The following is a 17,445-nucleotide window of genomic DNA, read 5'->3' on the forward strand; positions in this document are numbered from 1 at the left end:
CATATAAAACATAGTCGATTTATAACTATAAACTACAGAACACAGTATTGTTAAACCAATACTGTGTTTTAACTCTAATAAAATTGGAGTCAAAACATTGTTCAAATGTAAGAATATGAAGATTAATTAATATAAAGAGGAGTCAGCTAGATTTCCTAGTACGAAGTAAAAATAAATAAGAATAAAGTTGTCTTCTGTTATAATCGATATAGATAAGATCCGATTTCAGGCATAAACCTTGAAAGAATTTAAGTTCACAGAAGACAACTTAAAAACTCAGCTGTTCGTTTTATACTCTTGAATTTCAATCGTTAATTTTTTCGATATTTTTAAAGATGTTAATGGAATCGTATAAAATAGTGGTCTACTGCAGTGTTATTTTGCAATTATTTTGACAATATTTTGTTTGTCCAACTATATTTCAAAAGCCTCTTTCACTATTTTTCTAAGTTATAATAATTTTTGAAGGTATGACTAATTTTCGAAGAGAGAAGGAACGTTTGAATGATAATGCTGTTTTTTCTTAGTTATTTTGAATTTCCCTTTGTTCCATTTTAATGCTGAGAAATACTTGGAATTGCAAAGTCACGATGGCAATTTTCACAACAACAAATTTTAATTCTCTGAAAAATCACAAGATTTGAGGTTTCAGACTAAACTTGTGCTTCCTTTCGCTTTGGAAATTTAATTTATAAGATCAATATGCCATCTCGGCTATAAATATGTATAAATAGATATTACGAATATGAAATGTGACAGTTCCCATAGAATACAGAAATTGTAACCCTTTATAACAGTGGTGTCCAATCTTTCTGTTTCTCTGGCCACATTGGAAGAAGTCATAGAGTTCTGGGCCACAATGTACTTGTGGCCCAATGCTTAAATATACTTGTATACTTAAGGATTTACATGTGTAGATTATAGTAATAAGTATTAAAACTTTATCACGAAAAAGGATATTTTAAAAAATTACTTCTACAGACACTTTTAATTTCTACTTAGAGATAGATAAATTTATTTATTATAAAGAGGACAAACAAAAATTTATTTGGAAAACACAAATATTTATTTTATTTGGATCTTTAATTAAAAAAAAATAACGAAACTCTATTTTAAAGTGCATTTTTATTCAACTAATATATTTATAAATAATAGCCAAATGATATTTTTTACGCCAAACTAAAAAAAGGGTAGCCAAATTTGGCGCAAAGTAGCCAAATCTTGCAACGCTGAAGGAATATTAAATAAAGCTAGAGTTGGTATTCAAAGGATTATAGTTTCAAATTCGGGAAAAGGAGAGAAAGCTCAAAAAATAACGAAGTGAGAAAGGTTAGAAGACCTTCTGTTATTCAAATATTGATCCTTAATTTTCCAACCTTTCTCACTTCTTTTTATATTTTTGCCTTTCTCTTCTTTACCCGAATTTGGGACTATAATCCTTTGAATCACGACTCCAGCTTTATTTAGTATTCCTTCCTCATTCACACATTTCAAATATTTGAAAATATTTCCTTTCTATTAAAAAATAAAATATGTATAAAGGTTTACGGCTTTCTGAAACTTCTTTTTTTTTAGGTTTATGCCGTTGAAATAAATAAATAATAAAAAAATTTGTCAGTTTTGTTTACACGTTTATTGTGCCGCATTAGAATTTGCCTTGGGCCGCATGCGGTCCGCGGGCCCAAACTTGCTTTATAAATTTCAGAATTAATGAAATATATTGTTTAAAACAATTTCAAGTGGAGAAATAATATGAAATTAAAAACCTAGGTGGTAAAATTAAAATTAAATTAAAAACAGTAGGTGTTTTCTTCTCAGGCGTTAACTAATCAATTCAAAGTTTATTACAACGATTGCCCTAGGCATTTCGGAACTCTGCCCTAATATTTGTTTGGCTGAAAGTCGAGCGAAAATGTCGTTTTTCGTGTCTTCTTTGTCGGCTTTCGTCAATCAAAGGAAAATTCATTTAATCTTTTTCGAGAATTGTGAGTTAGCATATGTTTACTAAACATATTTACCTAATAAAATATGGTATATGTAACTTATATCTACCATATAAATGATGAAATGCTGAATGTTTTCTTTTTAAACATCCTTTAGAAGCTAAACGAAAATGACACGGCAATTGTTTTATATTTTATTTTAAATTTAAAATTAAGTTGAAGATTATTTAGTACAAAGAATTGATAGTATTTATTTCATTAAAACGTGCAAAATACATACAAATTAACTTTTTAAATTAGACCTGTTAATAGAAATGTCAAAATAGTTTGTTTTCAATGCGTGTTTTTCGATGATCAAACATTAGATTTTTGGAGATATCGGATAAATTCCTAGGTAAATCTCAAAGATAATTCTAAAAACTGAAAAGTAAAATTACTTTCGATTTAAGTTAGTTCTGTCTTTCTTCAATTTAATTTGTCTTTCTTTTTGAGTATAACAAAAATAGATTACTCAAATTTTATAATATAGGGTGAAACATAAGTAATACACTTTTTCCATAGTGTAGTACTTCCACCGTTAATTGGTTTTTAATTTATTTGTTTTATAGATGTAAACAATGAGAAACCAACATGGCCCCTCTTCATAAACTTGTTCATATTCACTGTTTACATCCCTTAAGTCGAATAAACTAAAAAAAAACTATTTAGACTGCTTATAAACTCTATAAGCATTCCCCTTAAATGTATACATGTTAATTAAATATATGTTAAAGACGATAAAACATTTATACATTCCGTCCTATTTGTAAGGCTGTTTTTTATATGGTTTTTCGCTTATTAACTACCTTCTGGTTTTATAGCTCAGTTTCGATATTCGACCCCCCAAAAAAACAAGAAATAAGTACAGTATTGGTATTTACTGATGCAGGTATATAAAATGTAAATAAATGAAACAAAAGTAAAATTTTTAATTAAAATTAAAATGATTTTATTCAATCGATTCGTAAAAATGTTTAAATTTAAATTTTGACCTTTTATAAAATATAGAGTAATATATTTTAACATTTATATACTTTACAATGTCGAAAATTACGTTGGATAATATTTTTTAAATTCATTAATTGAATATTTTAAGTTGTAGATTCTTAAGGAAAGGATGCAAAACTTTAAAAAATTAACTAAAATTAGAAATCATTTCCTTTCATAATCTACGATAAGTTAATAGTTTTACATAAATAATGAATGAGAGTATTGAAGAAGTAAAAAGCGATTAGACTTCTTTATACATATCATAATATATGAAATCCAATTATGAATCATCTAGCTAACAATTCTTACAGGTAAGTATACATTCATATTTAGCAATTATTAAGCATTAAAAAAGAATTTAATTTAATTATTAATTTAGTGAGAATGAAAGCGAAGAACAAAACTTGGATCTTAGTGATTTAGTTGGAAATTTCGGTAAATGGCACGTAATAATTATGTCAATCGCAGCGTATGTAAGCTTACCTGGTGCATGTTACAATATGAGTATGGCTTTCCTCGCTCCCAACGTCGATTACTGGTGTGAAAATTCATTCGAATATTTTAATTTGACAACAGAAAAATGGAAAAATCACAGCATTCCTGTTGAAATAATTAATACTGTGAAAATATCGAACACGTGCAAAATGTATGGTTTATCAATTGAGGAAAATACAAGTCAAATCGCGTGTACATCGTTACGTTATGATCACACCTTCTACAGATCGACGATAATCGAAGAAGTAAGTCTTTTGTTTTGAATATTTTAACTTTGTGATATATTAATTTAAACTTGAAATATTAGTAAATAATTAGTTGTCATGTGAAGATATAAAATATATTTTTTATTTTTTCCATTTCGAAAAATAATAAATCTTTGGGATTCTAAATGAAAAACAATTACTAGCAAATAAGTGTCGTTTTCAATACACGCAGCTTCGTCATTCTATACTAGCAAATTCTTTCGTAAATTTTGCAAAGAATGCAAATATAATATCGTTTTTAACGATTCATACTTACTACAAAAACTATTTTAATTTCAATGTTGATAATAAATTAAAAACAAAAAACTAAGCTAATAAATTCATGTAAATGAAACTGTAATTTTCTACCGTTTTAAGTATTAATAAACTTATAATCTTTCTTGATATATTAAATAATATTGATGCTTGATATGTTTCAATTGAAAATACGTGTAAGGCTCTGGACAAGTCCGAACCCTCACTAAAATTCGTATTAAAATAAGAAAAAAGCTAGAAATAATTATTGTATGAAAACCGTGACACTAGCGTATAAACAATAGAAGAATGTAAGTCCCAAGATCAACTATTCCCGGTTGGGATCCAATTAAACATCGATTTTGACCTCTCCCGAGATTAATGTACTGGTGTAGCTTCAAATTAGCAAAAAGGAGGAAAAACAGTCGTAAATAAGACAAAATATCTTTATTTTCAACTGTTTATGTCACAATGGTTTTGAATCTCCTGTTATTAGCATCGTAACAGTAATATTTTTCCGTTGAATTTTGGACTTATATAAGACTTTCCGTTGAACTAAATAAGGTTTATTTTTTTGGAGTTTCTGATTTTAGGGACTCTTTGTTATTATGTGTTCGTGAAAAGTGCAGTTTTGTTTCCAATGTATAGAAGGTATGTATTCTGCCATTTTTGTATTTCTTAATAATATATACAGTACTTTCTAGGAAATTGTTATAATATTTCGGAAATACATAATCTCTAACTATATGTGATTGGCTTCAAACTTTTCGAAAGGTTTCTTTTCGATAGAACGGCTTGATTGCAAGGTCCTACATCACACATGTTGAACTATCGATGTAAGGGCCTATTCTAACATGCAACTAAACACAAAATGAGTAATGGGAATTTGAATTGTGCAGTGAAAATTTCATATTTGTGCAATAATTAATTGTCCGATTCTGGGTTTTATAAGTATTTCTTTCTTCTGGTTGTATTAAAATTAAAATATTTATCTAAATTACACAGTATATGATAAAAAGCAGCTCAAAATGGAACCCGAATAAAAAGAAGACCGATCTATGAGTAAATGGAAAAATTCTTTGGAATGGAGTCATTTTCTGTGTTAAAAAAATAACCCATTCAAAACAGAAACCTGTCAAACCAGAAAAATATTTTGTACCATACAATTCTGATTTATATAAGCTTCACTGTCTATTATTTTTTGGTTGACAAAAAAAAGCTATGAAAGGAATGTTGGTAGGATTTACCACATGTACTGAATGTAAACAATATATATTTTTTTATGCAGTCACAATATCAATATTATCATTTTAACTATAATCTACAACCATGGCAAACTTACCGTGTAGTAAATTATATCAAATGCAGGCACACGTTGCACACTGTACATGTATAACAATTACAATTATACCGTAATTGAAATTAATAAATACAGTGGGTGATCGGTTAATGTACATAATCTGTTCCAAGACTGTTTGCTGTCCAAATTGTTCATTAACCAATTATTGATTTACCATAGGTTTTTATGGAAATTTGATTAATTTGTTCTGGAGATCTCAAAAATAAAAAATATATACTATCTTACTATGTTTATTTATGTGTAATAATAAAAATACATATATACACAGTCTTGCATTTTTATTAGTCATATTTTTTCTGTTTGTGGGGTTTAAAGAATCTGTCTAATGTCTATTTCTCTCTTCAGAATTTTTCAGAAGTACAGTGGTGCCTCGTATAACGTACTTAATCCATTCCTGGTGCAAGCCCGTTAAGTGAAAAGTTTGTTATATGAAATGCATTTTCCCATAGAAATACATGTTAAAACATATAATTCGTTCTGCAGCATAAAATAACCATACTGTACCATAAAAAAAATGAAAATGGAGCAGTCACCAATTATGCTGGGATGTTGTGTCAGATGTTGTGAGGAGGAGGTGGAGGAACACTTTCTTCACATATTCATACAGATACAGACTTTTTACACATTGCAGCAGGTCTCTTTTTATTGTTTTTTAATCAGAGTCAGATTCAGGAGAGGCTACTGGAGCTTGCAGGGTCAACTCCTCTTGTTCCATCCTTTGTTATTTGGCAGCTGGCTTCTTGAAAAACATGTCCAAGGTGGTCTGTTTCTCTCTCTTCATCACCTGTCGGAAAAGACGGGCAAGGGTGTTATTGATCCTGTTGTCCTCAGCTGTGTTTGGATAATGAGTGTAGGTAAACTCCTGAACCTTTCCCCATTTGACAACAAAGTTTTTGTCAGCTTTCACTCCTAATGATTTCTTGCATTGTTTCAATTGAAATCACCTTTCTGATTTTTAGAAGTCATGATTTGCACAACACTTGAATGAATGTAAATACTCTGCACTGAGGTGATGTACGTAATAAACAAGGGAGCAAGCCGAATCCCAACGGAAGGTCTGTACTTAAGATATACTAATAATATATTCTAATAATACTAATCTATACTAATATTATAAAAAGGTAATGTTTGTAAGTTTGGATGTAGAGGGTAATCTCTGAAACTACTCATCCAATTTCAAAAATTCTTTCACCAATATTCAGAATGGAACTTCAGGGTGGACATAGGCTGTATATTATTCCATTAAACATTCATATAAATTAAAAGATATCATCTAGGATTAAGGCTTTTATGTCCAACAGATGGCACTACGAGTATGATGACCTAAGTTTGCTTTTCTGTGAGGATGAACTAAAGCAGATCATCTTCTATCTATCTATATAAATAAAAATGTAATGTTTGTTTGTTCCTATCGATTCCTTTGAAATTTTGACACAATGCTGCATTCAAATATGCACGTGTTTTTATATAATACACATGTCAAAGTTTCCCCCACTAGAGGGAGATGGACAGGATTAAGGCTTACTGTAAAGAACTCTGCTTCTATTATGCTATTTTAGATGCGGGTTTTTTGTGTTTTTGATTACATTTTAATAGGGTACATTGAGAGAATGTACACTAAGAAGGGATTTTTCGAAAAATTACCCCCATGGGGGAAGTGCTATACATTTATAATAGATACATTTTGAGCCACAACAATGTGTGGCAGGATCTGCTAGTATATTATAAAAATAGCAGATCGTCATTGACAATGGCAAAAGAGTGGAAACATCATTTGCACTTGTTTGCAGAAAGTCTGTTGTTCTCCTCACATAACTGCCGAATGGAAAGTTTGTTGTTCACAGCCAGTCCGTTGCTCAAGTCACGTAATGGCCAAACAGAAAGTTCGTTGTTTGCAGCATCCATTATTTGAGGCGCACGTTATACGAGGCACCACTGTAATTAATTAATAGCATTGTAATTGTAGAGATCTCCAAGTCTATTAACCTCAACCTGGTTTGGATGCCATTCTAAGACTGTTGTTCTGACATCCTCCCACTTCTTCAAAAGATGTTTAATAGCAGATATCAGCATTAATCCTCTTTTTCAGAAGAAAACATATCTCGCCGAGTTTCTTGGCATTCTTCTGTCATCAGATCAGTTTCAGGTTCCATTATAAGCTCTTCAATGTTCTTCATTTCTCAGGTGTGATTTTTGTTACTCCTTTAGCTGCTTCAGTCTTCTTGATTATACAGTATCTTTCTTAGACAAGATTGAAGAGCCATACTGCCCAGCAACAACAGACATCAGACATCTGCCTACTAGAGACCTTTGCAATTATGTTCTCACCTTTCGAAAATAAAAATCCAGGCAAAACTTAATGAATGCCCGCTTGACAGTCTTACAAATACAGGTAGCCCTTGGTTTACGCCAGTTTAATTTACGCTGATTCACAATAATACCGCTGTGCAATTCACTGGTTTGCTGTGTAATTCCCCAATTTTTCCTATGCTAGATTTGACTAGATTATGTCCAGATTTGACCAATCTTAGTGAGACACGAGTCTACTACGACACCACGTGTCATGGCAGATTCATGGCTTGCTGGGATTGGTCAGATCTAGATCAATAGAGAACGTTCCATAAACTGTTAGATTTGTATGAGCTGCGGACCTGACATAGAGCTACAGAAGAATGACAAAGAAGAAACTCCAAGAGTTATGAAAACGGCCAATTTAAAGCGTATCCTTTCAACTATGGAAAGTTTGATTGATGAACTTTGTGAGTTAGACAATGATTGGGAGAAAAGTGCAAATGTAAAAAGGAGCATTATCGCATCCATTTGACCATATTTCGAAATTCTTAATGAAAGAAAACAAAAATGTAAGCAATTAAAGATGGATACTTTTTTCCGAAAAATGTAAGCGATCCAAAACTAAAATTTTTTAATAAAAACATTTCACTTTATTTTATGGTAAAATACGTTTTAAAAATTAAATTTACATGTACTGTAAGGTCTCGTTTTATGCGGTGGATACGTTCTACAGAAAAGTGCATATAAAAAATTTGCATAAAAAAAGACTTTACTTGCCTTGAAAAAGTAGGGATACGTTCCGTAATTTTCTAAAATCGCATAAAACCAAAACAACGAGTTAAAATTAACTTAAAACCGCATAAAAAAGTTTGCAGAAATTAAAAGAAATAGGCTGCTTAATAAATTACTTCGAATGTCTGAAAGAAATTCATATAAAAGCTTAAAATAAACTTGTATTCAAACTTAATTCAGTTTATTTTATTGAAAAGTAATNGGCAAAAAATGAAAATTTGATATCTAATAATTGATTATAACGTAAATAAAAGGGTTGATGTACAACAGTCAGGAGAGGAATGATAAGAAAAGTATATATAAACAAAGACCAGGAAGTTGTATGACCTTGAACATGAGACTGCTTTTTCCCAGGCAATAAATTTTACAACCCTACTGTAATTAGACATCCTTCCCTACTTAAAAGTATTTACGTCTGTGTGTTAAAGTATTTCACACTTTGTTTCCACTGCAAATGATATTTTTTTTCTGTAAATATATATTAAAACTCACTTATATACTTTGAATTTTTTTTGTAATATTATTTACTTTATATGCGATAAATGAGAATAATTAAACTAATTTTTGATATTTTAAATTATTTACTATTAAAATAAACTACTATCAGATATAAAATAGAGTTTTATTTAAAAAAAAAACTACGATTGCCAATCTTGTACCGCGTCATGACGCTACATGATGCGCTGGCGGTCGTACCTAGGACCAGTTTGCCACATGACCGCCGGTGTTTGAAGCCAACTGAATAGATATTCACGAGAGGCCAGCACTAAGCATGCAGAAAACGTCATACGAGGCCAGGAGTAAAACCTTGAGTAAAACTACATTGTTTACTCAAGGTTAATGAAAATTCACGTACAGCGCCATACGACTGTCATATGGCGCTGTACGGGAATTTCCATTACAATGGCGCGCACGTTGTATGGTGACTAACTTGTTAACTGGTGTTGGGAATCCTGACAGGAGATGGTGATTATACGATCATTTTGTCTCCACATTTTTTCCACTCATAAAATCGCCATCCTATAACCCTGGGATGGATTTTACCAATCCATAGCCGATTAAGTGATAGAGAGTTTATTCCAGACTCTTTACCCCCGGTTATTCTCACATGTACATTCTCCTTCCTTGCATGTGTGGCTAGTGCAATGTTGTTTATTTTTTTCAGAAGTTCTATTGAAGTTCCTTAATTTTCCGGTTAAATTCCTTGCTGTTGCACTGACATAAACCTATGAGTTGTTTACCTTGTAGTCATAAAGCTGGAATACAATTCTGGCCCAGAAGCTTCCTCAATGCCCTTATCATTTCTGGTCAATGAAAAAACAGTTGGAGGTCTCTTGTAAATGATTCTGATAAATCATTTTGGCAATTTCTTTATATATTTGAACTAGGGGTTTGTTGTACTTTACCCTATCTTTCCTATGGTCTATTATGCATCTCTGTGGGAGTCTCATATTGTTGTATTTAGGACTCAAGCAGGACCTTAGAGAAACCATACTGTTTAGCTATTCACCTGATAATGTGTCATTCCTCCTCTTTGAGTGGTATCATTGAGCAATGCATAAAAAATCTCATTAAGAAGTCTTTTACACACACAGTTATGTTTCAATGAGATCTTTTACTAAATCCATTATGTTCATTTTATTAGTCTAGAAAGATTATCTGATGATGATAGTTTCAGACGAATTAAGAATGTTTATGATAGTAAAAGTAGCTGCTTTTAACTTTCTTTTTGTGTTTGTATAATATTGCTGCTATTAAATTGTTTCATATTCATTAATTTTACTTTTCATTGCATTTAAATTATATAATTGATTCAAACTGAAATAAATATTTTCCAAAACAAGTTACTAAATTAAAAATGTATCTTTAAGATTAATATTTTTTTAGTATTAAGTTAATTTTGTTTTCAATNGTACCTGTCATATAACACAGTAGTTACATTCCAAAAAAGTGCTATGTTATGAGAATCCATGCTATATGAAACAAAGGACTAATTTAAAGCATGGGATTATGTTCCAGAAGTTAACAAAAGTATATTGTTTTTTTTTTTTCTAAGAAAAATACATTTATTAAAGCAATCAATAATTTATTTTCAATCAATAATTAATTAACAATTACAATTAAAATACTGTATTATATGTTAATATTAATTTTAGTTAAACGACGGCATTTTCTTTTTACAAAGTATCATTGTTATCTTGGCTTTTTTGTTGATCTCGATCAGAAGTATCAGCAACATTTTCATATTTTTAAATTTTTATGATAAAAAATGTTTATGGATAACAAAATAAAATCATGTTATTAATCAGGTTGCATTTGTTCACTCGAGTATCAAGCGACCTTTTTCCAGGATTTGTGTTCGAATACCAAATTGTTCAAGTACCAAGATACCATCATATTTTATTTGTCATATTTACAAATGAAGTTTTCATTTGTAGGTTAAGTATTTTCTATGGTAAAAAAAATTTAATAATACTTATCTAAAAATTCTTAAATGAAGTTTACTAAATACAAAGATTAATCTATAACAGAAAACACGACGACAGTCTTAAGGGCTAAAGTCTGAAAGCAACGATGACGACACCTGGTTGGTAGGAAAGTTAGTGCAATTTTTGTCTTTCTTGTCCTATCAGTTTTCATTAAAGTAAACCTGACAAAAAGCACAAAATATTTTGAAAATTTCAATATTCTAAAATCCGAGGGCGAATTTGAGGTGACACATGTGCTTACTTGAATAAAAAAAATATTGAATAACAAAGTTTACACTTAAAAATTATGAAATTTCATTAGTCATTTCATTTAAAAGCTTTCATATGCTCTTTCAGTCTATTTCTAGATGTGTTTACATATTTTCAATTTATTAGCTGTTGTTATCTATCTGTAGTAACATATTTTATATACCTGCTTTTTTAGTTTTAAAAATTGTTTTCATTTTTAATCAAGTTGTAAATAGTTGGGAGTCGCATTAGCATATTTTTCTCTCTGTAATTCTCAGCTGAATACAATTCAAAACAGCATTGTTCATTGACAAAAAGTTTATCATCATTTAAGTCTTAGAAGAAGACCGAAAACGTTCGTTTATCTGAATTTGCACCATTTTTCTGGGTGAATACCATGGTAGGGAGTTTCCACAGAGAAAAGCAGTCTTTCAAGGTAATTTTTATGATATTCCCATGGCTGAGAAAAGTTCTTCAAACTGTTTTCTGTATCACAATGTAGTTTAATAAGTGAAAAATGCTTTTGAGACACCACTTAGAACATTTTTACCAAACATATGCATTTACCAGAAGTTTCATTATAGGCCCTGTGTACAGTCAATTGATCTCTGCATTGTATTATTTCAGAAATGCAACCAAAAATGTGGGCCACAAGATTGCAAAATTTATTATATTTAATGAGTTAATATTTATTAAATTTATTATATTTATGTCAGATCAATTAATATAAATGAGCTCATGATGATTTAAAATACTTTTTTTTTACTTTTTAGACTAGATCCTATTCTTTATAAAAAGTGTCATAAAGAAGCAGTTCAGTATTGTCATGCAAAAAGGAATTGGTATGATGAACCTTCTAATATGGATCCTGAAAGAGGGCCCATTGTTTTGCCATGTTTATATCGCTATGCATATCATCCAGATAAAAATGTTAGGGTAAGACCCAAATTGATATTTTTCCAAAGTTGCATTATTGTTTTTTTAAAAACAATTTAAAATGTGTAATATATGATATATAAAATTTAAATATAATTCTGCATAAGTAATCCAACTAGAATATATATATGTTACTGTGAATGACTGATATCTGGCAAATATCAGCATTCACACGGTCATTTCATGTATGTACAAAATATTTGTTAAATATCATTATTTCTCACTTACACTGGCAAATGTCGACATTCAGAATGCACTGATTGTGAATGTTGAATAAAAATATTTTTATTACATTAAGCCAAAAATGCAACTTTTTAATATGTCAAAATAGGAGAAAGCTTAAGTAACAGTGCAGTTCATTTTAGGTTCAACAGTGCATAAACTGTTGAACCTAAAATGAACAGTACATTCTTAATCAGAAAAGAAAAATAATACAATAATAAACTTACACATAAATTCTGTGATTAACGTTATACAATCTTATTTATTGCAACAAGTTAAACTGTTATGGCATTTTGAATTGCACAAGAATCCCTTGCTTTTACAACTGCATTTATTCGTGGAACACTTCTTTTTGCAATAACAGTGTGTATAGCCTTGCTCTCCACTTTTCGAATTAGCTGCAGCTGCTTCTCTCAGTGATATTTCTTGAGAAGTTTTATCTATGGAAAGTAACTTTTCTTTACAAATTACAAACTCATTACCAATATAAAGCTGCTTCAAGATACCATTTTTGTTTGCTAATTTATAAAAGTCAGAGTCTTCTATTCCAGCAACAACTGCCAACACATTTTGGGCACATTTTTGAACTCAGAACATGTTGAAATGTCAAGTTATGCAAAAGATTTGGTTTTTTTTTTGTAGGTATGGATGTTAGGCTGTGTGGGGGACACAATTTTGTTCACCCTATTTGAAGCCTAATAACTTTTGTAGTTTGTAAATCCAAGTTGGATGGTTTAACACAGGAGTTGTTGAACTAAATTGTGCCCCCATACACATTCTAACATCTCAGGTGAGAACATCTTAATGGGTTCTACTGTACTATTATAAAATGACAAAAAGTGTCATTTTGAGGGTAGAGATGAGTTTTTGAGATGAATTCTAGATAACAAGTAAAATAGTCATTAAGTCTGACCACACTGGAGATATGACACACAATTCTTTCTATGTCTCCATCCTGTCTACCTTTAATTAAGAACCAAAATTTAATAGCATTAGTTTATACACAAACTACTGTGCCAAATTTTGTTTCCTAAACTTGACCCATTCTGAGATATTATTTAATATCTCTGAACAGAGAATAAAGAAATTAAACAAATTAGATGCCAATGCACACACATGAAGTTTTCCCTTTTATTTGACATTTTTTAAGTTCAGAGGGTTTCCAAACGTGTAGATTTGCAAAAAACTCGGATGGTCAAATTTGACATGATTCCAATACTTTCTTGTTTTATATACATAACAAGTTGGAAAGTAAAAAGGAGTCAGAATCGGCAGATTTTTAGCGACTCTGACTAAAACACCAAAACTCCACGACTCCGACTCCACAGCCCTGGTTATTTGCCTGATGATGTCTATTTTAAATGGATGAAAATGTTAGTAAATATTTCGTTATTTATTAATTACATAGTTGCTGGTATTGGTTTTGTTGTGTGTTTATGAGTGTTCTGCTGTAATTCCTGAAGAGTGTATGGTTTTATTATGTAAATTTTTTCTTAAGAGTTGTTCTTTGGTTAAGATAAGCTTGATGTTTTGAAACAGTACCCACAAGATTTTTATTATCGTGTTCTACATTTTGGTTTGAAGCACCAAGCTTACCTTTACCAAAGAAAAACTCCTTAAATAAATTTGACTGTGTAAATTGTCATAATTTTTTACTTGGTGAAATTTTTTGCATCTCAGATGTTTTTGTTTGGGTAGACAAATATCTACATTAATAAAGAATTATTTTATTCTTTAAATTTGAATGTTGACAGCTTTAAAGTTATCTGCTATTGTTGCAATTGAGTTTTGATAGGAAAAGATGATATAAGAACATTTATAATTTATAAAAGTTTGTGTTGATGATTTTATGTAAATCTATGTAAATAATTTTTATTTCACATATTGGTACTAATGTTTGTATTAAATATTAACTGTAGTTATCTCCAGAATGCTTGTATGAAGTGAGACGAGTCATGAGACAACGAGCAATAAGTGTGGATTTGCACCCAGAAATTGAAGAACCTTGTATCCGAGATCTTCCAAAATTCTGCAACAATAATGTTGAGAAAGGACAGGTATGCTGAATTCCTATAATTTAATAAACTCTAATTTTTTTAAACTTCAGATTCCTAGCATAAATTGAAGATTAAGAAAGATCTCTTCAGCATTAAATTAAACATTAGGATATTAAAATATAGAATAACAATACAAACTTATCAATAAAAAGTTATTCACCAAGAAGGAGATGTTGGAATCAAATGAAACTTTATTATTGCAAGTGTAATGGTAATAACTAATGCCAATTTTATAGCAAAGGGATAATTTCTGGTGGAACAATAATACAATATAAATGAACTTTTAATAACTGTTTTTGCCTGTAAATATTCAGCCATCATTGTTGTGCATTAGTTGATTAAATTTTCAATCATAATTGAAATTGACCAAATAAACTAGTCACAAGTAAATTAGTGATGCCTAATTTAGTTATTAGTCATCTATCATATTTTAATATTAATCTCTGAATTCAATTTTGATTAGTAGAATAATTTTTCATTTATGACTAATAATGAATGACTAAACTGATGACTAATAGCCTCTTGGCAAACTTTTTAAATAAAGAGGGATGTATAACCTCATTTAAACTAGCATACCAGCATGTCAGTTTACTATATGTAAATATCTGATTTCCTGGTCTCCCCCAGATAGACTGACATACTGGACAATTCATGAAAATATGAACCCCCATATAACCCCCATTATAACCCCCGTATTCACCAACACGAGTTAGAGTTAGAGTTAGGGTTAACTCTCGAGTTACTGGTAAATTGGTATTCACCAACTCCGAATCTCGAGTTAAACACAATAACCCTAACTCTAACTCTAACTCTAGAAAATCGGCGAGTAGACAATAACTCTAGGTTTGACGCCTGCGCAAAGCGGTCTATTTCAGAGAAAAATGGCGACATACGACAAAGACGAAGCCGAGATGCTAGAAAATCTGAAATATTTAGATTATATAGATCGTATGGAACGAAGAAGTCGGCGGATTATTTCTCCAAGAAGAAATGACCTTGAACAATTGGACGATTACGACTTTCTATGTCGATATCGTTTGACAAAAGAGAGCGTAAGAAACCTATTAGAACGAAATGGTTTCCTCCTCCTGTTTTAAATAATTCGGCTTTTTTTGTGCCTGTTCTTTCACGGCTTTCTTTTTTAAATTCTTATAACAGTCCAATAACTGTTTGGTTTTTCTAAGGGTGACACCCGGGATACCATTGAATTCCTTTGTTAGTTCTTCCCATGTGCCTCTCTTCACGAAAGAAGACTTGTTTAATCTCGAACGCAGGATTGTGTTAAAGTATTAACTCTAGAGTAGCGAAACTCTAGAGTTAAATTTTTATCTGAATACGAAAGAAGAGTAACTCGTAATCTGACTTCGAGTTACATCTAAACTCGAGTTCGTCAACTCTCTGTTTAACTCGTGTTGGTGAATACGGGGGTAAGTTTGTTTTTCCAACAATTGTGTGATTGTACTTCTGTGCTGAGTGGGCTTTTGCCATCTGGAAGCTTTTCATTTTTGAATTTCTTCAATGGTTTGAATTTATAATTTCTGTTCTGCATTCTATGTTCTTTCTATGTCCATTTTAAACAGATGAAAACATTTGTATTAGTAAACCTTGTTGTAATATTGCTTTATGTATTTCCAATGAAGTCAAATGTCCAAATGAATGTTGGTTCTGCAGTCTGATGTAACAGTTTCGCTTGATCAAAGTTGACTTGTATGTGAGATCCGAGGTTTATTAGGCATAAAATATTATAAGAAATATATTAATTATCTAAAATAATATATACTAGGGAGGAAGTGACATCTGTCGTTTGGAAGAAAGAAGGAAATCAACTTCCTTTTCCACATGGCTTATTGCTATTTCATATAGCCATATGTCACTTTACCCCTCTCTGCATACTTGTTACATATCCTGTGCATTCCTGAGACACTATTGGGCAGAGGTCTCAATGAAAGGGGAATTTTCCTGCCATTCCAGTCAGTTCATCAAAAGAAGTAATTGCTATATTACTTACTGCAGTTCAACGAAATACGAACATGCCATAGAATGCAGTTCATCGAAGATAGAATGGCCATAATGAGTCTCAACAATACTTTATAATGCGCTCATAAAAAGAGAGATCCACATTTTCTTCCTGATCTCTCTGTCACGTCAACTGAAGACAAGAAAAAGCTTCATACTGTGAAGGTAGTATAATATGTTAGATTGATGTAACTCACTCTCACGCATATAGATTAGGCTATCTAAATATATAAAATTGCTTGTCTTGACTGAATGAATCACTGACTGATTCATCATCGCCCAGAACAAACCACTTAACCTAAAGAGGTGAAATTTGGTAGACAGTTAGGGTACTTCATGGAAATGCACACTAAGAAGGAATTTTTTCGAAATTCCCCTGCGGGGGGAGAGGGAGCATTAAGACTTAACTGGAAGAATGACTTCTACTGTACTATTTTAGATGCAACTTTTTGTTTTTATCTGCGTTTTAGTAGGGTATGCCATGGGAATGCACACTAAGAAGGGATTTTTCAAAATTCCTCCACGGGAGGGGGAGCATTAAGGCTTAACTGGAACAACAGCTTCTACTGCACTATTTTAGATGCAATTTTTTGTTTTTATCTGTGTTTTAGTAGGGTATGCCATGGGAATGCACACTAAGAAGGGATTTTTCGAAATTACCCCGCGGGTGGGAGAGGGAGAGGATTTAGTCTTCATCGAGTACTTAGGTGTATTAAATTAATAACATTTCAGACATTGTTATAAATATTTTTATCTATTTCGATTTTAAAAACGTTTGAACTGTTTTAAATTTGAATTTGTTATTGCATATAAGTTCGATTATAGAACGATTGTAAACGTTCCAGAAAATTGATCAAATTGAAAATAGTTCATTTGATTCTCGACAATTCTCATCATTCTCAGCGGTAGGTGTTATATAACAATTACTATGATGGTTGAAATACTGAATATAAATGGGGTTTGCTTGCAAAATTTGTGCGGCAAAGCTGCTGGTAACAGCTAGTATATATATAGATTTATTTTGATCTCTCAGATTATTGTATTTTTATTTCATTTGTTTTATTGAATTTTGTTGTTGTTTATAAT

General features: G+C 30.9%; 1 protein-coding gene across 1 annotated transcript in view; it reads left to right on the plus strand.

Moving 5' to 3' along the window:
- The window catches only part of LOC111642102 (Golgi apparatus protein 1-like), a 68,067-nt gene that overhangs the window by 40,645 nt on the left and 9,977 nt on the right, over nt 1-17,445 (plus strand). The window contains exons 10-11 of the mRNA XM_023388381.1: nt 11,897-12,064; nt 14,206-14,343. Of these exons, the coding sequence (XP_023244149.1) occupies nt 11,897-12,064; nt 14,206-14,343 (306 nt within the window). The remainder of the gene's footprint in view (nt 1-11,896; nt 12,065-14,205; nt 14,344-17,445) is intronic.

The sequence above is a fragment of the Centruroides sculpturatus genome, unplaced genomic scaffold (assembly GCF_000671375.1).
Source record: "Centruroides sculpturatus isolate CEXI.00-Female unplaced genomic scaffold, Cexi_2.0 scaffold1662, whole genome shotgun sequence".
Classification (NCBI taxonomy): Eukaryota; Metazoa; Arthropoda; class Arachnida; order Scorpiones; family Buthidae; genus Centruroides; species Centruroides sculpturatus.